This window comes from Schistocerca cancellata, chromosome 4, assembly GCF_023864275.1.
Source record: "Schistocerca cancellata isolate TAMUIC-IGC-003103 chromosome 4, iqSchCanc2.1, whole genome shotgun sequence".
NCBI lineage: Eukaryota > Metazoa > Arthropoda > Insecta > Orthoptera > Acrididae > Schistocerca > Schistocerca cancellata.
In genome coordinates, this window is record NC_064629.1 from 820,062,347 (window position 1) to 820,089,610 (window position 27,264).

A 27,264-nucleotide genomic window follows, 5' to 3' on the forward strand; every position below is an offset into this window, starting at 1 on the left:
AGAAAAACGACTGACTGAACGCCCCAGTACGAGCTCTAATTTCCCATCTTTGAATGGTGATCATTGCGCGATTCGAAAGTTGGTGGTAGTAGTATATGCTCTACATCCTCGGTGAAGATCGGATTTCGGAATTTAGCGAGCAGCCCCTTCCGTTCAGCGCGCCGTCTATCTGCAAGTGTGTCCCACTTCAAACATTCTATGAGATTTGTAACGCTCTCGCTAAATGTACCAGTCACTAATCTTGCCGCTCTTCTTTGGACCTTCTCAATCTCTAGAATAAGACCAAACTGGTAAGGGTCCCATACAGACGAACAATGCTCTAAGACTGGACGAACTAACATGTTGTAAGCTATTTCCTTTGTTGAAGGACAATAGACACATATAAAACGAACGTTATAGCCTGCAGTATAAACAAAGAAAGCAATATAGCAGGAAAGTTGGTAAGTGAAACGGTTGAGGAGGTGAATGGGTTTAATTACCTAAGGAGTAAAATCAAGAGTCATGGGAGAAACTATAGGGAGATAATATACAGAATTTTCCAGGCCACGAGTGCTTTTGATAAGAAGAAATCATATTCACTACGAAGAATATAAGCCCTGACGTGAAGAAAGATATGTTGAAGATCTACGTGTGGAGCATTGCAACGTATGGCAATGAAGTTTGGACGATAGAAGTGAGAGAGGAAGGGAGACTCGCTGCATTCGAAGGATGGTTCTATAGAAGAATGATGAAAATCAGCTGGAAAGAAATGATCACGAACAAGGAAGTTTTCATCAGAGCAAGAGAGAAAAGATGGTTCATGAAACATCTAAAGAGAAGAAGAGCTCAGCTGATAGGCCTTATATTCTGAAATGACGGTGTATTGAAAGGAATAATTGAGGGAGCAGAAATTACAAAGGAAGCCAAGACTGGAGTTAATTAAACAAATAATGGAGGATACGAATTATTCTTCATACTACGATCTGAAACGGAAGGTGGACTAGCGAGAAGAATGGGGAGCTGCCTCCAACCAGACTCACGGCTGCTGACTGGAGACAGAGAGAGAGAGAGAGAGAGTGAGAGAGAGAGTGAGTGAGAGAGTGAGAGAGAGAGAGGGGGAGAGAGAAGCAGAGGGAGCATTCAATATTCATTCTTGCAAATGCCAGGTTTATAAAAACAATGCTGCGTTTCCACAGATTAACAAATATAATGACATCTTTCAAATTAGTCAGAAATTAGCATAAAGAAATTTTTTTCCTGCTCATACAAAATTTCAGAAATTAATGACAACTTTAATTTAAAAAATTATTGTTCTTTAACAAAAGGTTATATCTATTAGTTACCAGTTTCAGTCATTTTATGGAAATAAACAGACAAAATATTGTCATTGCCTAAATATGATTAAGACGTTAATGCTGACATTATTGACAGATACACAGTTACAGATTATGACGAGGTTATTCCAAACTATGAATCGTATTTCACTGCATCAGTCTAAAACAATTGCTGATGCATAATGGTCCCGTAAATTCGTACAATTTAGAACTTAGAACTGAAAACGTACATCAAAGGAATGAAGATGCAGGGATTTTATTTTGATATCAGCTTGAATTCAAAATAATGATGTTTAATAAAATTATATGGTTCTTTAGAGATTCTTTAGAAAGTTATGTTATCAATATCTCTTATTTTGACAAAAATTGCAGTTAATGACTGATTGTGACGTACCCACTGTTCCAAAAGCGTGTCAAATAATTACTAAAAACGTATTCATCATCATCATCATCATCATTTAAGACTGATTATGCCTTTCAGCGTTCAGTCTGGAGCATAGCCCCCCTTATACAGTTCCTCCATGATCCCCTATTCAGTGCTAACATTGGTGCCTCTTCTGATGTTAAACCTATTACTTCAAAATCATTCTTAACCGAATCCAGGTACCTTCTCCTCGGTCTGCCCCGACTCCTCCTACCCTCTACTGCTGAATCCATGAGTCTCTTGGGTAACCTTGCTTCTCCCATGCGCGTAATATGACCCCACCATCTAAGCCTGTTCGCCCTGACTGCTACATCTATAGAGTTCATTCCCAGTTTTTCTTTGATTTCCTCATTGTGGACACCCTCCTGCCATTGTTCCCATCTACTAGTACCTGCAATCATCCTAGCTACTTTCATATCCGTAACCTCAACCTTGTTGATAAGGTAACCTGAATCCACTCAGCTTTCGCTCCCATACAACAAAGTTGGTCGAAAGATTGAACGGTGCACAGATAACTTAGTCTTGGTACTGACTTCCTTCTTGCAGAAGAGAGTAGATCGTAGCTGAGCGCTCACTGCATTAGCTTTGCTACACCTCGCTTCCAGTTCTTTCACTATGTTGCCATCCTGTGAGAATATGCATCCTAAGTACTTGAAACCGACCACCTGTTCTAACTTTGTTCCTCCTATTTGGCACTCAATCCGTTTATATTTCTTTCCCACTGACATTACTTTCGTTTTGGAGATGCTAATCTTCATACCATAGTCCTTACATTTCTGATCTAGCTCTGAAATATTACTTTGCAAACTTTCAATCGAATCTGCCATCACAACTAAGTCATCCGCATATGCAAGACTGCTTATTTTGTGTTCACATATCTTAATCTCACCTATCCAGTCTATTGTTTTCAACATATGATCCATAAATAATATGAACAACAGTGGAGACAGGTTGCAGCCTTGTCTTACCCCTGAAACTACTCTTAATCTCACCTATCCAGTCTATTGTTTTCAACATATGATCCATAAATAATATGAACAACAGTGGAGACAGGTTGCAGCCTTGTCTTACCCCTGAAACTACTCTGAACCATGAACTCAATTTACCGTCAACTCTAACTGCTGCCTGACTATCCATGTAAAGACCTTTAATTGCTTGCAAAAGTTTGCCTCCTATTCCATAATCTTGTAGAACAGACAATAACTTCCTCCTAGGAACCCGGTCATATGCCTTTTCTAGATCTATAAAGCATAGATACAATTCCCTGTTCCACTCATAACACTTCTCCATTATTTTCCGTAAGCTAAAGATCTGGTCCTGACAACCTCTAAGAGGACTAAACCCACACTGATTTTCATCCAATTGGTCCTCAACTAATACTCGCACTTTCCTTTCAACAATACCTGAGAAGATTTTACACACAACGCTGATTAAAGAGATACCTCTGTAGTTGTTACAATCTTTTCTGTTTCCATGTTTAAAGATTGGTGTGATTACTGCTTTTGTCCAGTCTGATGGAACCTGTCCCGACTCTCAGGCCATTTCAATTATCCTGTGTAGCCATTTAAGACCTGACATTCCACTGTATTTGATGAGTTCCGACTTAATTTCATCCACCCCAGCCGCTTTATTGCACTGCAATCTATTGACCATTTTTTCCACTTCCTCAAATGTGATCCTATTTCCATCATCATTCCTATCCCATTCTACCTCGAAATCTGAAACATTACTGATCGCATTTTCACCTACATTGAGCAACTCTTCAAAATATTCCCTCCATCTGCCCAAGGCATCCACAGGATTCACCAGCAGTTTTCCTGACCTGTCCAAAATACTTGTCATTTCCTTCATACCTCCCTTTCGAAGACTGCTAATTACACTCCAGAATGGTTTTCCAGCAGCTTGCCCCAAAGTCTCCAACCTGTTTCCAAAGTCTTCCCACGATTTCTTCTTGGATGCTGCAATTATCTGTTTGGCTTTGTTTCTTTCTTCAACATAACTTTCTCTGTCTACCTGGGTTCTGGTATGTAGCCATTTTTGATACGCCTTCTTTTTCCTTTTACAGGCTGCCTTGACTGTATCATTCCACCAAGCTGTTTGCTTCATCCTACTTTTACACACTACTGTTCCAAGACATTCTTTAGCCACTTCTAGTACTGTGTCCCTGTACCCTGTCCATTCCTTATCCAATGACTGTAATTGACTACATTCAACTAACTGGTACCTTTCTGAGATCGCTGTTATGTACTTGTGCCTGATTTCCTTATCCTGAAGTTTCTCCACTCTTATCCTCCTACATATGGACCTGACCTCCTGCACTTTCGGCCTCACAATCCCAATTTCACTGCAGATTAAATAATGATCAGTGTCATCAAAGAATCCCCTGAATACACGTGTGTCCCTCACAGCCTTCCTGAATTCCTGATCTGTTATTATATAGTCAATGACAGATCTGGTTCCCCTGCCTTCCCAAGTATACCGGTGAATGTTCTTATGTTTAAAAAAGGAGTTTGTGATTACTAAGCCCATACTGGCACAGAAATCCAGGAGTTGTTTCCCGTTCCTGTTGGCCTCCATATCCTCTCCAAATTTACCCATAACCTTTTCATACCCTTCTGTTCGATTTCCAATCCTGGCGTTAAAATCACCCATGAGCAGAACACTGTCTTTGTCCTTTACTCTAACAACTACATCACTGAGTGCCTCATAAAAACTATCCATCTTATCTTGATCTGTCCCTTCACAATGCGAATATACTGACACAATCCTAATTTTCTTGCTAGACACTGTCAAATCTATCCACATCAGTCGTTCGTTTACTTACCTTATTGCAAGGTATGTAAACGTATTCATACTTAGAAAAAAAATGTTCAGAAAGTTGATTTATTTGGCCCAATTTATTATATACAGGGTGGTCAGAAAACGTCTGAAACGCTTGTAGGGATGTTACAGGGAATATTGTACAAAAACATATATGTTAAGGGAAAAATTCGATATTCTCCGCCGTTTTCAAGTTATTTAGCATTAAAATCAGCCAATCGGGGCATTCGCGCGCTTGCATTCAAGCAGCCTGCGAGGCGCGGTGTTGCCTAATGAGTGCTTTGTTTGGTTAGCTGGAGCTTGAATTTACGCGTGCAACGACTTGATTGGCTGACTCCAATGTTCAATTACTCGGAAACGACGCAACGCTTAGAATTTTTTTCTTGACAATTGTGTCTCAGTACAATCTGCCATGCAACCTATGTACAAGCGTTTCAGACATACTTTTTACTTAAAAAATATTCCAAAACATAAAGACACAAGCCGAAGACTTGCACCAAATGTAAAGCAGGGAAATGAGAAGACAGTATCAGTAAAACTCTGAAAGAATGAAATCCTCTTCTAAGAAATGAACAAAGGAATATTTGAGGAAGGGAGCTACCTGTGATATGATAAAAGAAAGTAGCATGAGTGTAATGGATTGAAAAGTACAGAACAATTAAGCAAAGGGAATATTGAATATTAGATGACATTATGAAATAGGTGAATCGTTAAGTAGAAAAGTGTGAACATTGAGCTAATTTGAGCAAGTTTCAGATTTGTCCAAACGTTAAAAATGTAGCTATAGTTATAGGAAAAGCGGGAAGGAATATTTTCAGTAACATTTGAGAATGATATGTAAGTTTTCGATGGTGGTATTAAAGGAACAGTATTTAATTAGAAGCACCAGAACAACTCAGTATGATGTAAATATTTTAATGGTTTTGTCGGCCGGGGTGGCCGTGCGGTTCTAGGCGCTACAGTCTGGAGCCGAGCGACCGCTACGGTCGCAGGTTCGAATCCTGCCTCGGACATGAATGTGTGTTATGTCCTTAGGTTAGTTAGGTTTAATTAGTTCTAAGTTCTAGGCGACTGATGACCTCAGAAGTTAAGTTACATAGTGCTCAGAGCCATTTGAACCATTTTTTAATGGTTTTGATTGCAAACTGTTAAAAAATTATTACAAATTTCTAAAAAAATTAATCAAAGAAGTATCTCAGTACCAAAAATGTTGCGCACCAGTTTTAAAATGAGTAGTGTATTTACCACAACATATTTCGGGACTACATTATCACATTATCAGCTGCTATAAAACAAGGAAACAAATCAGTACATCGCAATACTAGACTTATTGACGGCTATGAGAATATGTATATCGACCAGTAATATAGCATCCCTTAAACTTTCTATGCCATTAGGCAGCATCAAAAGTAAAAATCCAGCACGGAACATGCTTTGTCAAACATAAAACTTTTCCTTGAACCTCTCATGTTGGCACATGGTACTTTCACAAGACTCAGTTGCAAACTAAAGGCAGCCTCCTTCACCTACCAATGATAGCACTAACCCGTAACGGATGTATCACAGATTCCATCGATGTTGTAGTTAGACACTGGACTCGCATTCGGGAGGACGACGGTTCAATCCCGCGTCCGGCCATCCTGATTTAGGTTTTCCGTGATTTCCCTAAATCACTCCAGGCAAATGCCGGGATGGTTCCTTTCAAAGGGCACGGCCGACTTCCTTCCCCGTCCTTCCCTAATCCGATGAGACCGATGACCTCGCTGTCTGGTCTCCTTCCCCAAACAACCCCCCCCCCCTCCCTCCATTGATGTTACTGTTTATCGTAAAGTCTTTGAACATAATATGTCAAAATCTAATATGTTCTAGAAACCAATACTACAGCTATGTTACAATGTGTGCATCCATACAGAATAACCAACAGAGAACATTACACCCAACGCTGCTAATTATAATAAGTTGGTGGTTGCTCCTAAAGGAAGACATCGCTAAAGCGAGCCCGGAAACGCCCTTTGGACACTTATGTCTTCTCATTTTACACGCTGACACTTTCCCGTTATAAAGTGCAGAAAAAGTCAACTTCCTGTAAATATGCCAGCAATCACCCTTTATCCTCAAAGGGAATAGCCTCATGCAGTCTGTGATATTACCCACCGATCGCTGCTCGTTCTTGAGGTGCTTTGCCACCGCTGATAAGCCATTCTCTTTATTATTATGCTCTTTCAACAATACTTTAAAATTTCTATCCGTTTTATCACATACTTGGCACTTTATTTCATAAACTCTCGCTTTCCCGATACGTTCTTTCCTGTGCCAGTCTTACGCGACAGCCTCTGTCCCAGTTCTTTGTCCAGCCTGAACGCATCTTGAACACTTTTGCTGTCAAATAACCTCGGCAGCTTACATAATTCTCTATTGACACACGACTCTATATTGCTGCGGATTTTTCTCGTTTTATTGATTTCTGTTTGCAGAACTTCACTGTGTCCTACAAGTTTAAATTCACTATACAGTTTTCATAAATATAATCTGAACATGGTGTATGATACATAATGAATTTTCAGTCTGCAGTGGAGAGGGCGCTGATATGAAATTTCCTGGAAGCTTAAAATTGTGTGTTCGACCAGGACCCGAACCTGAGTTCTTTGCCTTTCTCCTGCAACTTTTCTATTATCTGCAGTATCCAAGTATGACTCACGACACATCTGCCAATACCTCGTTTCCTACCCTTGAAACTTTACAGTTCTTATACATACCTTACTGGATTAGCACTCCTACACGAAAGTATACTGTGGAGACATGGCTTAGCCACAGCCTGGTCGATTTTTTTCGTTATCAGTTTTCACTTTGCGGTGAAGTGTGTGCTGTTATGAAACTTCCTGGTAGATTAAAACTGTTTGCCGACCTAGACTCGAACCTGGGACTTTCGCTTTTCAGGACAAGTTTTGTGACATAACAAGTGGAATTTCAGGTTCAACAGCATACTGAAGAGCGAAAGACTGAATAAGGTAAGTCAGATTTTCGCTTTGTAGAGAGGACCGTGGCCAATGACATGCAAGACAGCATTATATACCACAAGCAGAATTTGGGAAACGCCATACTGGATTAAGTCTTTTACAGACGATGCCCATATTTGGCATTTATATTATGACTTACGTCTCTCGAAGGCTCATCGTTTTTGGTATGACATGCTGTAATAAAATGATGGAAAATATATTGGTGATTAAATAATTTTTATTTGGTTTTTTGTATTATAGCTTGTATTTTATGAAAGTATGCCATTTCAAGGAAACAGTGCATAGAAGACTTACCAAAACCGTCTAATTATTGGTACGATGTGCTATAATTCAGTGTTTGTTACGACATATGAATGTTTAAAGTCTTCAGGATATTGAAGCATGAAAGAGATTGACATATATGCAATACCAGTTCATCATAGCGTATTTTGCAGGAGGGTGGAGTTGTGAAGTGAAATGTAGTTAGTTCGTGTTCTGCTATCTATAAATATATTTATATTTGCCTACGGCCTTCATATAATATTGTGGTATTTTCTTATTGATTTAACATAGGTATATTCTGTATATTTCAGAGCACTCTTTCTCTCAGGACTGAGTTTGTTCCGTTTTATGAACATGACAGGGAACATGGACCAACGAAGTGCAAAACTGCATTCTACGTAATGCTGAACTGCATCGCAATTTCTTATTTATTTATTTATTCGTCCCAATAAAATTCCAGGCTATAGAGTACTAAATTCCTTTATAATATTATATATGACTTTGTGCACAAACACGCAAGTACGTATACACAGACACACACACACACACACACACACACACACACACACACACATACACACACTTAAGTATATTACAGAAAATTTAACAGTAGTATTGCAGCACAGAATTTTTTTTATTTTATTTTGCTTGCTTTATCTGTAAGAGAGCGTACAGTACTGCAGTAACAGATTTTGCTCTTTGTTGTTTAAAGCTTCGTGTTTCAATATTCTAAAAACTCTGCAACTAAATAGAAGCGATGATCAATAATAATGATCCTAAGGATTTCCTAAAGAGTGAGAATGATGAATAATTTTTATTTTATGAGGAAGACTGTTATTTATTTGTATCACATTATTTGTAATGGAAATTTTAAATGGTGATATCTTTACTGACTGGAAATGTAGCTTTCTTTTCTGCCTTGTATCAGTTTCATGGATATTGAAATTTTTATTCGTGTATACTAACAACAGATCAACATAGCAAGCTTATTGAAAAGGAAGGAAAGTGCGTTTTGTTAGAGGTAAGACAGAAAGTTTACATGCGTTAATTTTTGGAAATAAACTCCGCGATTTTCGAGGCAGATACAACCGACAACTCCCACTGGAGAGTGCTGTTTTCATAAATCATGATGTGGAACACGTTCTGCGTGGTTCACCAGCTCTTTTCTAAGACGGAAGTTCGGCCAGGCGTGTTCCACGATGAGATACATGTTCCGTGTGAGGACACCTTAAGCCATGTCTCCTCAGTACCCTTCCTTCCATAAGTATTAGTCCTTCACGGTATCCACGAGAACATCTGTAAGGTTTGGGAAGTAGAAGATGGGGTACTGACGAAAGCAAAACTATGAGGGCGGGTTGCTATTCGTGCTTGAATAGCCCAACTTCTTTGTTTACTTTTTCAATATTACCAGTGTGCTGTCACGATAAACGAATAGTCTTGTGGATTTAAAAGTATTACATATGCAAATATAAAACAGTATCCGTCACAATAATTTATACAATGATGTGTGAACATCCTACCTGGATCTGTACACACGTGCAAGAAAATCTACACTACATTCATTCACACATATCTCCTTAATTATGTCCAAAAGAACAGACACCATTTTTGATTCTGTAGCCATATATTATTACGATCCTAAGGAAATAAAGAGATAAGTTGCTATTGTGCACTGAAATGCATTAATGGGGAATGTTGAAAATTTGTGTCGGACCCGTATTTTTCCGTTTCTCGCGAACGGCCGCCTTGATCACATTGGGCATCTGGACACGATTCCTGGCTGACTCAAATTTCCAACATATCCACACACTACTGACGTAGTACCCTTGCCCATTACCCCCACCACTCGCAGTGATTCGCTGATTCGCGTAAGAGTTTGTTTGTGTATCTGCACTGAAGTACTCATTGGGCCGTAGGTGCTGTAGGTGCCCTTGTATGGTGGAAATTCGTGTGCACACAGCACGCTCATGAACGTTGATAACTGCCAGTCTTCTGCTTCGAGGGGAGAGGGTGAGGCTATCATACCGTATCTTGAAGAGAAGTACACGACTAGCGAAGTATCCATAGGCTACCTGGATCCGTTGAACCATAACTGGAGTCAACGGTTAGTATTTTCGCCAAATGATGTATGCAGGACACCATGTGGTTGTTAATGAAGACGGCTCTTTGTACCGTATCTAATGCTCGGAGGAGGTGGCCTCAGATCCCCGTGTGGAGAGCTTGTAAAAGGCGTTTATAGTTCAGCGCCGTCATGCAGCGGACATCTCTCGTAAATATGTTGCCCAAACTCCAAAGTGAACCAATCGTCTGCAGCGTGGCCACCCTCCCCTCCCAAAGCCTTCTGCCTATTCCCATGGCTCGTGACTTGACCTTATGCTCATGTCGCTGTCTGCTACATTCCCATATTGCTCGATTAATCATACGGCCACCCAGACCCCTTCTTCCGAGCGGACAAATAAGATTAGATCATCCGCATAACTGCAGCGTTGGAAGTTGTGTCCTCTCAGCGTGATCGCCAAAATATGTTGTTTCACCCCATATAGAAGTTCCTCTATTGCTATAGCATACAGGACCATTGAGAGGAGACAGCCCTGCCAGACAGAACGTAAGATTGGGATGTGTCCTTCTACCCTACCATTAATCATCACCCTTGACGAGATACAATGGAGAATACACATGATCACGTGGGTAAAGGCAGCAGGGAAGGCCACACGGTCCATCACAACAGTCAGGAAAAAATGGCTCACTTTGTCAAACGTATGATCGAAGTCCACAGAGAACAGGGCACCACACAACAAACAGGCTGATTCAAGGGCGATTACATCGCTGTAGTTGCTAAGGGCTAGCGGATATTGCTGCCTCCCCCTCCCCCCCAAACGCCACCCCAAACGCGTTTGTTCATATGAAATAACATGTTACAATACTCACATAAGATACATTACCAAGTTCCTGGTGAAGATCTTGAAATCACAAATTTTCAACTTTCCCCATTGATGTATTTCAATGCCCAGTAGTACCTAATATCTTTATTTCTTCTGTATCATATATATGGCTGCAGCGTCAAAAATTGTGTCTGTTCTTTCAGGAATGTCCGAAAGAAGAGACATTGCACGTATATAACTAGGGCGAGACGGCCCAGTGATCCTCTCAGTGCAGAGACTCAAACATGCTCGAACTCCTACGGGAATCAGCTAATCGCTGCAAGTAGTGAAAAAGATAATGGGCACGGCCACTACGTCATTAGTGTATGGAAAGGATGGAAATTTGAGCCAGTCAGGGACCTTGTCTGGGTGGCCAAAGCGAGCAGACTACCTTTGGCAGTGAACCGATGTGCCTGAAGCTCTTTTACATTCTCGCCATGGTGCACTCTTCTGGGGTGTTCATGTTCTTTAGCAACCTTCACATGAGTGAATGTCTTTCGAAGAAAATGGCCAGTTACTATCCGAAATAGACACTGAAATTCTTCTTCTTGACTGAATATGCACGTTCCAAGGCGCTGGAAGCAGAACGATGTCTTCAAGATGAAGTGAAGTTCCCCGGTACCTATCTTGTCGGAATCCACCTATCAGTTATGTGCAGCATGGTTTACCTTAAATTAGTAACTGATTTTAGAGCAGACGGAGACGAGCTCAAGTTTCAGCATTCTGATAGCAACATTGCTCCAGTGACTGGATCAGGTGGGTCTCGGTCTCAGGACGATCCACACATTCGAACTACAATTCAAAGTGCCGGCAGACGTTGTGGTGTTTGCACCCTGACACTATGGAATGATTCACAGCTACATCGCGGAAAAATGGGCACAATTCACCACCTACCCTGTACTAAATGGAGGGCGACAGGTGTGCATCCATCTCAGTAAGCATGTTCTGTTCTACCTCTACATCGGAGGATGCTCAGCGATCTTCATATATAATGGTCAGCTGAATACATGCTCAGGTTGTGGAAAAGAGGGCTGCATTCGCTCAGAGTATCTGCAGTGACAGATTGACCAGCTCCGACCTTCGGATTTGATGCATTCCACCTCCCTGACATCACATATCTAGTCACACTCTGGACAGATTCCAGACATATACATGGACCTGAACCCCTGCAGGATATTTTGCAAATGGCGGTGTCAAGACGAGATAAGGAGTTCGACCGATTCCTAACGCCATGCGCCGTCCCACTCTACTAGCACTAGAAGGAGATGAAGAGACACCCTGTAGCGGCATGGAAGTTGATGCAATGGTTGTGCCTCCACGTCAGGATTCACTCCCATAATCTGACACAGAGACGTAATCTCGGAAACAGTGGTCCCCAAAGAGGCACTGGTGCACCCATGACACAGTCGCGAGCCAATGTGATCACTCCTCACCACAATGTGCTTTCTAGGGGCGCCTCCACGCCGGACTGTGGCATGGTTACCTTCCACCGGGCCAGTCGTCGATTCACTCATCTCGGACGTGTAGATGTTGATTGCCAGCCAACCTGATAAACAATATCCAATGTCATACTATCACTGCAGCCACCATGTCCCATTGGAGAGGCTTTTGGAGACTTTACCACCCACTTGATGATATTGTCAGATATATTGTCCCCAAATCTTTGGCTGAGAGTGCACAGGCGACTGTTGGGTCTGCGGCACTGGAAGGATAGGATGTTTTGTGCAGTGAAGGGGTAGCTCTATATGATTGATCTGCTGCTACGATTGCACCTACGCCTCATGTTGTTACGAATCTTCCACTGTCTGTGGACCACCTGCAAGCTTACAAGAATGCCACAATCAATCTCAACATGTTCTGTACACATATCAAACTTCAGCTGCTGCGCAATATGCTCAGGGTAGTGAACATATATGTTGCACTGATGCAGATAGTTCGACTAGAGACTTAACCAGACTTCTACATGTTTACTCTTTATGCTTTCCCTCCTGCTATGGGAGGCAGTGGAACAGCTGCTCTTGTGCAAGATGGAATAGAGGTAACCAATGTGATGTACTTACCTTTGGCACGTGGACTGGCGTTCGATATGCAGGAGACTCGACTTCTTAATGTTCATACGCCTTCTGGGAGCGATCGCGGTTTTATAAGGAAGAAATTACGCCTCTCTTCTTGGGCTTATTGACGGATTGACGGAGACATTGGTAGTGTGCTGTCTGAGAAATACCACAACCAAACAGCACTCCTTGCCCCGAACTGCGTGTCTAGTATTACACCTGCGTCTTGCTAATATTTGGGAGGTGATAGCTGTGGCTTAACTTGTGTGACCAGCGATTTCGCCATCAAACTTGATTGCATCTGCGTATCCTCTGACCTTGCGACGGTGATTCTGGAATTGGAGCTCTTGCTACGCCTTTCTCGGACCACAATGTATACTTCCTGCTCGTACACCTCCGGAGGCAGTGTGGAGAAGTGGCGGGTCAAGGAAACTGAATGTGACACACCTATGGAATCAGGAATGTAGGCAACTAATAGGAAGTGTGTGGGCCTCCTGTAAACGTCCATTGGTGAGGTATACAACAATGATTTGATGATGACTTGAGCATCAAACTAGCTTTTTAGTTGGTTTCAATAGCGAAAGATATCTCTGGCACCGACAAACAACGGATTTCTATCATGCACTTCTCTGGGAACTTACAGTGTTCCCACGATACCCAGGTCAACGGATGCAAATCCGTCACGCCAAAGCGAAGATTCTCACCCTTCCTCGCCATAGTCTTGAGGGTGTCATGGTCCAAAAGAGATGCCAGGAGAGGATCGGCATAAAACCTCTCACTATGCAAACGACGGCAAAGACGACAAACGTTGGTCCACGCACTGGATCTCCTGAATAGTTGCAGGTGACGATGTAGGTAGACATATCACATGTGCCTGTTGACCAGTATCATGCCACAATGATGCAGCCTAAGTAGCAGTCTCCTAGACCCTTACTGGCACAATTGATAATACAGTGTCGGCATCCCTTTTGGAAGAGATCATGACTGATGATGTTGTGGATGATCTTGCCAAGGGGGCAGTTAATAAATCACTGATTCCAGTTGGTTTTCCGTTGGAATTATATTGGACTTTTGAGGATCACATGACCCCATAGTGGAAGGAGGTGTACCAAGAGTTGCTATCATTAGTGGTCCCGTACCATCTGCTTTCAAGGAAAGCCTCATTATTCCTGTGACCAAACCAGCTGGAGGCACTCAGATTGAGCATTACCACCCAGTCACCCTCCTGAAAACACATAAATTTTTACGCTTCTCGCGAACAGTCGCATTGAGTATCTTCGCCATCTGGTTCGACACAAATTTTCAACCCCATCATTAAATTATTTCAATGCCTAGTAGCAGCAAATCTCTTTATTTCCTATCGACCATAATCAAATATAGCTGCAGGATCAAAACGGTGTCTGTTCTGTTGCACATGTCCGAAAGACATGACGTTAAACTCTAGCACTGTGTGTTAATTCTGACATCACATCCCTAAATTTTTCCACGTAAGAGCTGGTTGGTACCTTCAACGAAGCCATTGAAATTCATGCTTTTTTTCTGCAATGAACAACCAAAGTCTCCACCTGGAATGCATTTATTCAAATTTTCTCCGCTACTACGTTCAGAGTTAGGAACTGCTTTCTTCTATTTGAATATGGCTCTGAGCACTATGGGACTTAACGTCTGGGCCGGCCGAAGTGGCCGCGCGGTTAAAGGCGCTGCAGTCTGGAACCGCAGGACCGCTACGGTCGCAGGTTCGAATCCTGCCTCGGGCATGGATGTTTGTGATGTCCTTAGGTTAGTTAGGTTTAACTAGTTCTAAGTTCTAGGGGACTAATGACCTCAGCAGTTGAGTCCCATAGTGCTCAGAGCCATTTGAACCACTTAACGTCTGAGGTCATCAGTCCCCTAGAACTTAGAACTATTTAAACCTAACTAACCTAAGGACATCACACACATCCATGCCCGAGGCAGGATTCGAAACTGCGACTGTAGCGGTCGCGTTGTTCCAGACTGTTGCGCCTAGAACCGCTCGGCCACTCCGGCCAGCTCTTTTTGAATAGTAAAATACACTGTGCAACAGAATTATAGGCTAATTTTTTGAAATACCATAATTGTCTTCCATTCTGACAGGCAAGTCTGATATTTGGCTCAATGGTGCCTACAACCTTTCTCTGTAATGGTGCAAATGCGTGGCCCCTTGCGACGTCACCATCAGCCTTGGCGACTCTTCAAACAGCAATGTATCGACACATGCGAAAAAAGATCAGAGCTCAGACGTTCATGCCACGTGTTCGGTGGTTTAATAATGACACATTGGCACCAAATTTCTCCATTATTCTGCCCAACGCCACCGTGGACGTGACACACGATGAAAAGATCGTCACAGTCTCTCTGACCCACATTTCACTCCTTCTTTTCACACCTCTGCGATGGAGGTCAGAACCGCTACGTCCAGCGTTTCTTATGGGTGGCCGAAGAAAGCATTTCAGACTCACCGCCGCTTAAAATCCTCTCGAAAATGCTCCAGGGGGTGGCATAAAGAGCATCAATGAAACCACCCCTTCCCTTGGGACGTTGATTCCCACACATTCTGCGGTCGAAAACGACAGTTAGTGGTGTGATGAGAAACAGGAAGACACAATCTTGACAACCTCAGTCACCGTTGGCACCTCCTGTTCTATTCAGTCCTTTTCGACAGATATCACGGGGCTGCAGCCACACTGAACGTAATATCACCCCTTTGGAAAGCAGTGCGACCGCAAATTTTTACTCTGGTATATAGGGTGGAACGACAAGCGACCGTCGAAAACCATGCGACAAAATTTGAACATGATCCGAAGCAGCAAAGGGTCCTTAAGCCTTTTCAGTGCTCCTGTTTCATGCCCTCCTGTGGCGTAAACATTGAGGGTGCCACATTGATACATACATGAACACAAAGGCAAAGGGTCCCTCTGAGACTCCCTCCCCCAGTTCAGCAAAATGTGTCTTTACAGAAAAAACCTGGGAGATACTCCTAGGGGCCTGCAGGAAGGCAACTGGCCTCAGAGACGTGTCAGGTTGTTGCCTATCTGCAGGCGTTTTGGGTTACATTGCAAGTTTCCTCTTTAAGGTATATTTTAAAATTCTCAATATATGTGGATGGGTGGCACTGAGGGTTTTGCCAAATCCTAATGTTATGATTTTGACCAATACCGTTGTTCTCAAATTGTAACGTGTTGTTAGTGAATAGATTCTCAATCGAGTGAGAGAACGGAAACTTTCTTGTCTAGATAATAGCGATATATTTTCAGTGCAAAGTAAATCCTTACCCGGAATCAATTCAACGTTTACTTTATGTTTCAGCATGAAACTAAAACGACAATCACGGGAATTTTGTCCAGAAGTGAAGATCAGCTTTCAGAACGGGACCCCTGTGAAGAAGACGGAACCTACACTGCAGTGGGCATAGAGGAGATTGATAAAGTAACGATACACAGGAGGAGATACGACACTGGCGTCCAGGTAGGAGAATGTTGGTGTTTATGACAAGTTCGTTCGTATGGGTATCATCTGCAACAAGTATATAAATATTCGTTTCATAAATTGAAATGCGTTTTCTTGCTGCAGTCTACTTTATTTGTTGCACTCGCATTGTGCTTTTTATTTATTTTTTAATGTAGAATAATGTAGTTTATTTTTGTATGTAATATTTGTAGATAAGGAAACAGCTTGCATCATAATTTTTGCATAAATAAATTACTTTATAAAGTTATTCATTTCAAGCCAAAATCTGCATTTCCTCTCATCTGATTAGATATCTCACTATTCCTTCCCTTGCAGAACATTGACATATTTTCACGTCACGGTCTTTTAGTTTCGTAGTTTTCAACTGCTGTGGAACACCACTATTAGTCTGGCACTAACTGTAGATTTATTTTTCGAGCACTGTGATTCACTTCTGTCATAATTTTGTGTTTACTTGATGTCTTACCTTACTTATTCATGCTTGTGGTACTCACTTTCTCTTTCTCTACCTGTGTGTGTGTGTGTGTGTGTGTGTGTGTGTGTGTGTGTGTTTATTTGTTTGTGTGTGTGCATGAAAGCATCTTTTTATCTATCAGAGTGTAAGTGTGTATTTGTGTATGTCCAGGATCACCTCCCAAACCACTGGAGGGATTTCAACAAAATTTGGTACAGAAGCAGCAGGTCTCACAAGTATCAGCATTCTGGGGTGTATAACCCCCTAGCTGTAATAGGAGCGGAGATGCATGCGAAAACGTATTTTTGTCACAGCCCCTGGCTATAGACCGACATGCTGCCTGCCCTGAACACAGGAATGTTGTGTTGGAGATGTATCAGCCTGATTTATCGACTTGCTTTGCATGGCAGCCTGTACATCACGGACAAATAAATTATTTTTAAGCCCATGATGTATAGCCTGCCCTGCATGACAGGCATGTTCTCAAGTAGTATTGACCTGCTTTATTGAAGTGAACTGCACGGGCTACACATGCCGATGAGCATTGTTGGGAACAGGTTGAGATAGATGGAAGAGGGGATGGACAGAACGAGGGGGAAGAGGAAATGGACAGAGATAGGGGAGGAGGGGGAGATGCAAGAGGCAAGTGGAAAGGGAAGAGTGGCTGGTGGAGATGGAGAAAGAGGAAGGGTGATGAAGATATGGTGAGAAAGAATGGGGGTGGAGGAAATGGTCAAACAGAGTGGGAGAAGGAGATGAAGAGACAGAAAGAATGGGGGGGGGATGAAGTGGACAAACAGAGGGAGGAATAGGACTCAGAGAGGGGTAGGAGCCGGTGTGTTCACTGTATGTGTCGAATGCATACATGGGGGAAGGTGCGGTAAAGAGACTAGTATTTTCATATTATGTTAAGATAGCTGCAATTCCATCCTTCCAAATATCTTAAAATAATACTAAATTTAAAAGAAACATTTCCATACACACATAGAATCAAAGAAACACACACACTCATGCACATAAAAACACGCACACACACGTATAGAAACAGGGACAGCGAACAGAAGAGAATAGTAGATGGCAACACTTAAGTAAACAAGTAATACAAGAGACATCACGTGAACACACAGTTACGGCAGAAATTACTCGCAGTTCTCGTAAGTTTTGCATTAGTGGCAGACTAGTAGTGGTGTTCCACACTAGGAAGCCTTCGAAATACGAAAACTACGAAACGGAAAGACCGTGACGTGAAAATGTATCAATGTTTTGTAAGTGAAGTGTCAGTGCGACCTATAAACTATGACATGATGACAGAAAACACAGATTTTTCCTTAAAAACGAATAACTGTACGTAGTAATTTATTTATGTTGAAATTGTGATGTGAACTGTTTTCTTATCTATAAGCACCGCATATAAAATCGATTCCTTAATGTAAAAGGAGAAACGCGTCTGGAACAAGTAAAGTGTATTACAGTATAACGCGTTAAATATTTAGTGTTTATGTGTGTGTGTGTGTGTGTGTGTGTGTGTGTGTGTGTGTGTGTGTGTCTGCGTGTGCGTTTCCCTGTGATACCATGTTGTTTCTAATACGACATTAAAATATTTTTTGAAGGGAAGTTTGAGAGTTAGCTCAAGTCTCAGGTTACTACAGTCACTATTCAGAGAATGTGTTCACTTTCTTTAATTCAGGGGACTTTCATCATGATAAAATTCAATATTATTGATAACGGCAGTTTTTCTATGAAGCAAATTTAATAGATAACACAAATGCTGTGAACTGTTGCAGAGAAGAATGTTCAAATTGATCACACGAGTACTTCATTGTTGCTGTAACTGAATTCCAGCTTCAATAATATCTTGTCTCCTATCTCAAATAGAGCCGAGAAATTTGGACTTCACTTTCTTCTAGGTGCCACAAATATCACCAAGTAATCTGGCAGCTGTCGCCAATGAACAAAATATCTTTATCCTCGTCTTATAATATGTTCTCCAGGTAGTGTGCTACTTGCATAAAGCTGAATATCTATGCCGGAATGATATGATCGGGGTTTAGATGAAGCTATTTGAAATTCTCATGTTCCGCAAGTTAAGGGAACAATCAGTACTGGAAAATGAAACTTTGCTTGCAGAAGTTATACAAAATACCTTCTCCTTAAGAATCCGATTATTGTTCGTCTGTCGAGCGCTCTAAAGACCGTCATAGTATGTGGACATCATTATCGCTTTCGTCTAGTGCTAAAAGATTCCCATTATCTCACCTTCTAACACATCTTTATCGGTTATACCAGGAGAATTAAATATGTATAATCTTAAAAATTTAAGACTCTTGGAAAAGTTGCCCTCTTGTGTTGCTTGGTGAATGTGAACGCTAAATTGAGATGTTTTGTTAGGGTCGCCGAAAGACAGTGTCTGCAGCAATTGCAACTTGTTCGCCTTCATACATAGAAAGGTTGTTACTGCTTACTGGACAACTACTTCATTTGCCCATGGTGTTTTTTTGATTCCTTAAGACACGGACAGATGAGATTTTGTAAATTTTCATCCGGTGTTCAAGGATGTCTAATGCTCTTGTTTTTGTAACATTACACCACTTGTAAATCCGCTTATAATTTGTTCATATCTTTTAAATCTGGTGTAGAACACCACTACTAGTCCGCCACTAATGATTATTAGACATTTATTTATATATTATATGTGGCGCTCTATTAGGTATATAAAACACACGTGTATTCGAACGAAACGTTGTGTCAAAATTCGAAAGCAAACGGGGAAGACCTTTCGGAGATATACTCGTACGATTTTGAACAAACCAACATTTACTTTTTTATGTGTATAGATATGTAAGCCTTGCTTTTTCATCTTCTATTATACACAATGTTTATATATTATTTGTTTTGACAATTTTCAGAACCACCTGAAAATGGCCTAATATAAAGAGCGAAACCGGTAGTGAAATTCATAACATAATCAATAGCAACTAGAGAGATTTTTCATTAATTTTAAATTATGTGCAAAACAGAGATCAAATGTTAACCCAATACACCGTCGCAAATAGCTCATGCGGTGTCTGAGAAGAACGAGTAAAGTATTTCTGCCTTTATTTATTGAGAAGTGAATATCAGTTTGATCGGAGGAGCAGCTGTGATACACAAGTATGCTGTTGATTAAAGGAAAAATTAGAGCACAGTAACAGTTTACTATATACTGTGCTTTTTAAGTTAACCTAATAACAGGGTAACAAGAAAAAATTGCTGGTAGTAATGTTGTAAGAGTACGCATTGTGATTGTTGTCGTAGACTAGGATAATATGTGGTATAGAAACCGGCCACGGTCAGTAACCACTGCGGATGTGGGGACCTATTTCAGTGGAACTTGAGACCTCTAGCCCGACAGTTTCCACGTCAGATCCTTCCAGATGTTATACGGTTCTTCGTGCCAAGGGCGATTCAGACCGTGAACGGAAATTAAAAACTATTACACCGTTCGTTTCGCAAGTAAACATCTGCGAACTATACGAGTGGCCTTATCCGGCTGTTTACAAGGGCGTCAGATTAGGAAAGCGTGTTGTGGATAAAGGCGTATACTTTTTATGCCTGTCTTATGCAAAAAAGCTTTGACTCCAAAGACTATTACCAGGTTCAAACGATTAATTCTGTATCTTTACGCATTTCACAGTCTCATTAGTACTGAATTCACATCACTGGGATGTCTTTTCACTTAGTTACGTCCAGATCTTCAGTTCTCGTAGTTCCTTACTATTTCCTTGCTCTTGTAACTTCTAACACGCTGCCTAAACTAACTAATTATAAATGTTAACGATTTCGATTCACTAAACACAGTTGGTATCATCATATAACCACTGGCATAGATCTGAAAAATATTACCGAACTTAGATTAGGATCTTACTTCTGTAGAGTAGATATGGGAGAAGGAAGACTTACCACATTTATTAGAATTTGCCGTACGTCTGAGATCGTTCTCGTTAGTAAATTTTGCAAAGAGTAGCAACTACAAGTATGTGCACAAAAGCACGATTTCGTAATAAACTCTTTATTTTGTGTCTGTATCCTGAGTACTTGCAATAAGTTTTAACTTAACCTTAAATCGTTGTTAATTCTGTGTCTATATACTGAGTATAACACGTTTTAACTTAGCCTTAAATCAATGTTAATTTTAACATAGACATTCTTAGCTCTTCCAGTAAAATCTTATTGCTGCAAATTAATAATACTGTCATTCAATATAGGCCCCACAGTAAGCTTTCCAGCGGGGTTAGCTATAGGTACTGATAATGTTTTCATTTCACAAATCCAATATACATTGGTCTCTCAGCCCATGACATCCACTTAATTATGTGTGGCTGATGTGAATATAAGACGGTAATTAATTAGCCAAATCTAAGTTCAGAATGCACTCCACAAAGAAGTGAACTACGGAGATGTTTACAGCCGCCATGACTTGACTGAAAAATGCATAACATTGGCGCATTATTTGGAACACCTGTTACCTGCAACGAATCTCATAATACACTGTATCACAAGAAAAATGGATTATTCTAGGAGTGAAGATATCTTGTAAGCCAAAAGGCGAACTGTATTCATCTGTCAGTGTGTTTATCTGTAAACAAAGGCTCTGATGTTGATGATTGTAAGAAAAACCGCTAAATAATTATGATAATAATCTAGCCACTTAAGAAAATTCATTATGGCAGGAAGATATATGTCAACCATAAAAAAAGAGGAGGTACACTAAGTGTTGGTAACAGATGTGTGCAGTGTTTCACATTTACTTATATGTTAACCATTACTATCAGTTTCAGCAATACTGCCGTTTATTTGTGCTATGCAGGACTACCTCAGGCAAGTGTTTACAAACAGCTTGCGATACGTTAACGACACTAACTTCACAAAAGAAGTAAGATACAACATAAAAACAAAAATCTAGTGGCTATAGAGAAATATTAACAAACTCAATTATACTTTACTGGCATAACCGAAAACGAAAAGAAATGAACGCAATACGATTAACAAAAAACATGAACTCAGCCTGTGCGCATGCTATGAAATGAGAGATTTGAAAGTGATTCGATCTTCAAACTTGTTTTACACTCCTGGAAATTGAAATAAGAACACCGTGAATTCATTGTCCCAGGAAGGGGAAACTTTATTGACACATTCCTGGGGTCAGATACATCACATGATCACACTGACAGAACCACAGGCACATAGACACAGGCAACAGAGCATGCACAATGTCGGCACTAGTACAGTGTATATCCACCTTTCGCAGCAATGCAGGCTGCTATTCTCCCATGGAGACGATCGTAGAGATGCTGGATGTAGTCCTGTGGAACGGCTTGCCATGCCATTTCCACCTGGCGCCTCAGTTGGACCAGCGTTCGTGCTGGACGTGCAGACCGCGTGAGACGACGCTTCATCCAGTCCCAAACATGCTCAATGGGGGACAGATCCGGAGATCTTGCTGGCCAGGGTAGTTGACTTACACCTTCTAGAGCACGTTGGGCGGCACGGGATACATGCGGACGTGCATTGTCCTGTTGGAACAGCAAGTTCCCTTGCCGGTCTAGGAATGGTAGAACGATGGGTTCGATGACGGTTTGGATGTACCGTGCACTATTCAGTGTCCCCTCGACGATCACCAGTGGTGTACGGCCAGTGTAGGAGATCGCTCCCCACACCATGATGCCGGGTGTTGGCCCTGTGTGCCTCGGTCGTATGCAGTCCTGATTGTGGCGCTCACCTGCACGGCGCCAAACACGCATACGACCATCATTGGCACCAAGGCAGAAGCGACTCTCATTGCTGAAGACGACACGTCTCCATTCGTCCCTCCATTCACGCCTGTCGCGACACCACTGGAGGCGGGCTGCACGATGTTGGGGCGTGAGCGGAAGACGGCCTAACGGTGTGCGGGACCGTAGCCCAGCTTCATGGAGACGGTTGCGAATGGTCCTCGCCGATACCCCAGGAGCAACAGTGTCACTAATTTGCTGGGAAGTGGCGGTGCGGTCCCCTATGGCACTGCGTAGGATCCTACGGTCTTGGCGTGCATCCGTGCGTCGCTGCGGTCCGGTCCCAGGTCGACGGGCACGTGCACCTTCCGCCGACCACTGGCGACAACATCGATGTACTGAGGAGACCTCACGCCACACGTGTTGAGCAATTCAGCGGTACGTCCACCCGGCCTCCCGCATGCCCACTATACGCCCTCGCTCAAAGTCCGTCAACTGCACATACGGTTCACGTCCACGCTGTCGCGGCATGCTACCAGTGTTAAAGACTGCGATGGAGTTCCGTATGCCACGGCAAACTGGCTGACACTGACGGCGGCGGTGCACAAATGCTGCGCAGCTAGCGCCATTCGACGGCCAACACCGCGGTTCCTGGTGTGTCCGCTGTGCCGTGCGTGTGATCATTGCTTGTACAGCCCTCTCGCAGTGTCCGGAGCAAGTATGGTGGGTCTGACACACCGGTGTCAATGTGTTCTTTTTTCCATTTCCAGGAGTGTATATCCATAAGTAAAATTTCCGGAGATTTGTTCCTTTTCAAAACTTCATCTACTATGTCCTCTGTATTACTCATACAGGCATGTAGTAGGAATTTTGAAACACCTTGTATAAGGAAAAATTCCACATTTAGTTTCTCATTCAAAAATCACAGCTGAATGTTGGTGGTTTGCGAGAAGATAGTGCTATGCCTCGTGTAAAAGGGAGAAATGCGTAACACCGTGTCTCAGAATTTGATAGTTGCGGGACCGTTGCCTATCATGAGTGCGGTATAATGTTCTGCAATACAGCTTCTCCCTGTGATCGCTGGCGCGTCATGAAAATATGCAGTCAGTTTTAATCAGGAGCGCATGCATCAACTTCACCGGGTGATTAGCACCTAAGAGAACAGAGATGTTCGTTCAGCCGTTCGTGATCGTTCAGTTATGTCATGTACTTTGAGAATGTCAAATCAAAACACCTTTCAGCCGTCTAAATTTCCAAATTGTTATTTTATTGAGCAACCAATTTCGGCGATATATTATGCCATTTTCCGACCTGCTGACCGACGTGTAGGAAGATTCCCACCTCTGGTCCAGCCTAAATAGATGCCAGCGTTCAATGACTGGTATCCGTAGATTTTTGAGACAGCGATCGCTTCAGTCTTCACCAGCCGACACGTATCTGTCATCCAAGTTCAGTCCGACTCGAACCCCCGCTGGTTGAGAGCAATTGTTGTTCATAAATGTGGCATTTATGCATACTAGATTTCACACTAATTTACCCCATATCGACCACCGTAACAGATACGCAATAAGGAAGACATTTTATTATTCACTGTCCTTCCAAGTGTTGCAATGCTAACGACCAGCTGTGTAATACATGCTCGGCTAACGATTAACATTTCTTCATAGGCTGTTCCTGAAGTTCAGTCCTCAGAAGTGCAGACACATCCAGGACTTCCAGTCAACGTGTGGTCACAGTACTCTTACGATGTCGACGAAATAGGCCAGCTGCAACCTGACATTTTAGTCAGGTCATCACGCTTCCTAAAAGCTAAACAATCGTAAGTTTGTTACACTTACAATTATATGTTTTGCGTACTATTATGATAATCCAAATACAAGATGTTTCTAATTGCTTTAGTAAATGGTCTCCTAGAAGAAAAAAAATACAAAATCCCTTCGAAGTATCCTCCATTGAACATAACTCATTTTTGGTAATATTTGTAAAGCTGTTGTAAATTGCCATCGAAAACTTCTTAAAAACAAATCAGTCGAACCATTACATTGCTGTCAACTTTCTCTGAATGCCCGATAAGTCTGCAAAATATTTGCCTTTCGGGAATACTTTGAGAAAGAGGAACTAACGGCAAATCCAGATGATTAACCAAAAAGGTGTACACACAAATCGGAACCTGCAGGAGACCGCTGTCGTGCAGAAAACTCCAGGCTACTCCAGTAAAAATCTGACCAAAGACACCAGATATGTTGCAATACCCTTTTAAGTAGTGCTATCTTAATTTTATCATAATCGATGTTTATGGAAAACTGACCGATATCGGTAACCGCAACAATTAAGGTTTCTAGCGGTCTAGAATGTTTATGTTTATCTAAATATACTAAACAACCAATCTTTTCCACGAGAAATATTCTCAAAAATTACTTATTTTTTGTGAAATTGGCATGTCTGGTATTCTGCCCTCTTGCACTGTAGTTGTCTTTTTGAGGTTATACTGCAATCAGAAAATCAGACACATGAACCGTGGAATGTTTTCTATATGCTAATGTTAGAGATAGGATTTTTGTTTTTCTATATACAATTATTGCGCCTCCTCAATTACGCAGAATATTACACACACGCAAATCATCACTTAATCTGATTGCTTTTGTAATGAAAACATGCTACAGAGGTATTACGACAGTATGGTTTTACAAAGAGTTTGTATACAGCCAGAGGTGATACTTTGTCTGAGGAGCACATTATATACGTAAATTTGTCAATTATAATATTTATGTCACTCTAATTGACTAATGGTTTATCGATTATGTTTCTGTTTTGTTGTAGATGCTGAGTAGAGTTTATGCGGCAATGTACATATTTATTACGGTTATCATATGCAGGAGAAACATTTTTAAGAAATTAACTGTTTCGCTGTCTAGTCTAGTTTGTCACTGAGAATTTTTTTCTCTTTGCTTTTTGGGGTATGCAAATGTTTCCAGCTCCTCCATTAAATCCATTGAATATTATTTTTGGAAGTGGGAAGTGGTGGAGTAATTTATGATCTTCTACGTTTTTTTTTTTGAATGGACGTCCAATGTTTTTTATGTGCGTTGCTATTGCTGATTTTGTAAATTGGGCATGTGTGTAATAGTTGATGTGTTCAGTGTATTTTATTTGAAAGTTCCTGCCAGTCTGTCCTGTAGTAACTTGAACAAGTTTTATATGCGATTTTTTGTATTCCTGATTGTGAGACTTCCTTTTTTATTGTTTAAGGTAGGCCTATGGACTAATTTCTGTTGTAGTTTGTTGTTTGTGGAAAAAGCTATATTCTCTTTGTGTTTGCTATTTTTTGAAACAAGTTATCTACCGAAGGTATGCTGGCCATACATTTGATTATATTATGGTTCCTGCTAAAAAAGTGCTACGTTGAATTATGGTACATACTCCGAATGTGTCCATTCACTATCGTTTGAGCACTACCTGGAGCTGTTAACATCGAGAATAATATCATGAGGTGGTATATTGCATAAGAGATGGACTTCGATTACACTTGTCAATGAAATCTTCAGCAGTTTCCATATGTGTTGCCTTTTCTTGGTCGGTCAGTTTGTGTGGCACGAACAGGGTACAATATTCAGTTTAGCAAAATCTGTGCGAGTAAGGCCGTAAAATCTGTAATTGCTAATCATTAATTCCTTCGATATCACTCTCCCGTAGAAAGTCGTCGATTTTCAACCAGCATCAGATGCACTATGATGATGTTTTTCACAGTTATGCGTGTTGACATATAATCCAGTTTGCTTATCACAATTTTTAATTTGCTGTTTGTAGTGTAATTTGGGTTGTTTCATTCCACTATAGCAATAATCGTCATTCCCACTACGTTTCACTGACTGAAGTGGATAAATATGCTTAGGCTTCGTATGTTCGACATTATGTAGCGAATTTTGACATATCTCTCCTTATGTGTACATATCTATATGTTGTCGTTTAGATGGCAACCTTCCACGGCACATTTTGGGCCCATCTTGTGTGAAATAAGTTTAATTACACGATTTGTCTTCTCGTAATGTTTTTCATCACTTATTGATGTTATGTTGTAATGACTGCAGGATGAAGCATGTGGGTCGTTGATAACGGAAAATTTCTAAACATACTGATAACAAGAACAAATTTTAATTTCAAGCAGGAAACAAAGTAATATTGTATAGAGCTTCCCTTCTAATTCTGACATCTAGAAGAACTATGTTCATTTTGATTCAACAAGAAATTGGTTCATAAAAAATATGTTTGGTTCCAAAACTCCTATCTGCTTACCCTATCGAAAAGCACTTGAGTGATATATTCTAGCAAAAATACACAACGATCATTAGAAGTTTTTAAAATAGAACTATGGTATTCTTTGCGCCACAAAAAATCAGATCTATATGAAGCATGTTCAGTGATGTAACTGTCGGTAGCTCTGAGAATACATTGCAGAGTAGAAATATTTTGTGTATAGGGAGTTTTGTTCTATTCGTGCGGTCATTTGTGTGGCACACACGCTGGAAGCATGTTATACCCTTCACAATTCGTCGATAGTTGTGTAAAAATCATATTTCTGAGAATGTACGTTTCGAGCATAGCAGCGAATGGAAATGAATCATGGAGTATGGCAAAACTGGATAAAGATGAAAACTGAAGTGTCTGAGACGTGGTGCTATAGAAGGGTTCTGAAAATTAGGTGAACTGATATGATAAGAAATGGTAATTTCCGTAGAATCAACGGAGAGAGGAAAACGTGGA

The 27,264-nt window shown here is 41.2% G+C and overlaps 1 protein-coding gene across 1 annotated transcript in view; it reads left to right on the forward strand.

Moving 5' to 3' along the window:
• Positions 1-27,264, forward strand: part of LOC126184447 (dynein axonemal intermediate chain 3-like) — a 100,939-nt gene that overhangs the window by 59,957 nt on the left and 13,718 nt on the right. The window contains exons 4-5 of the mRNA XM_049926838.1: positions 16,138-16,296; positions 24,171-24,322. Of these exons, the coding sequence (XP_049782795.1) occupies positions 16,138-16,296; positions 24,171-24,322 (311 nt within the window). The remainder of the gene's footprint in view (positions 1-16,137; positions 16,297-24,170; positions 24,323-27,264) is intronic.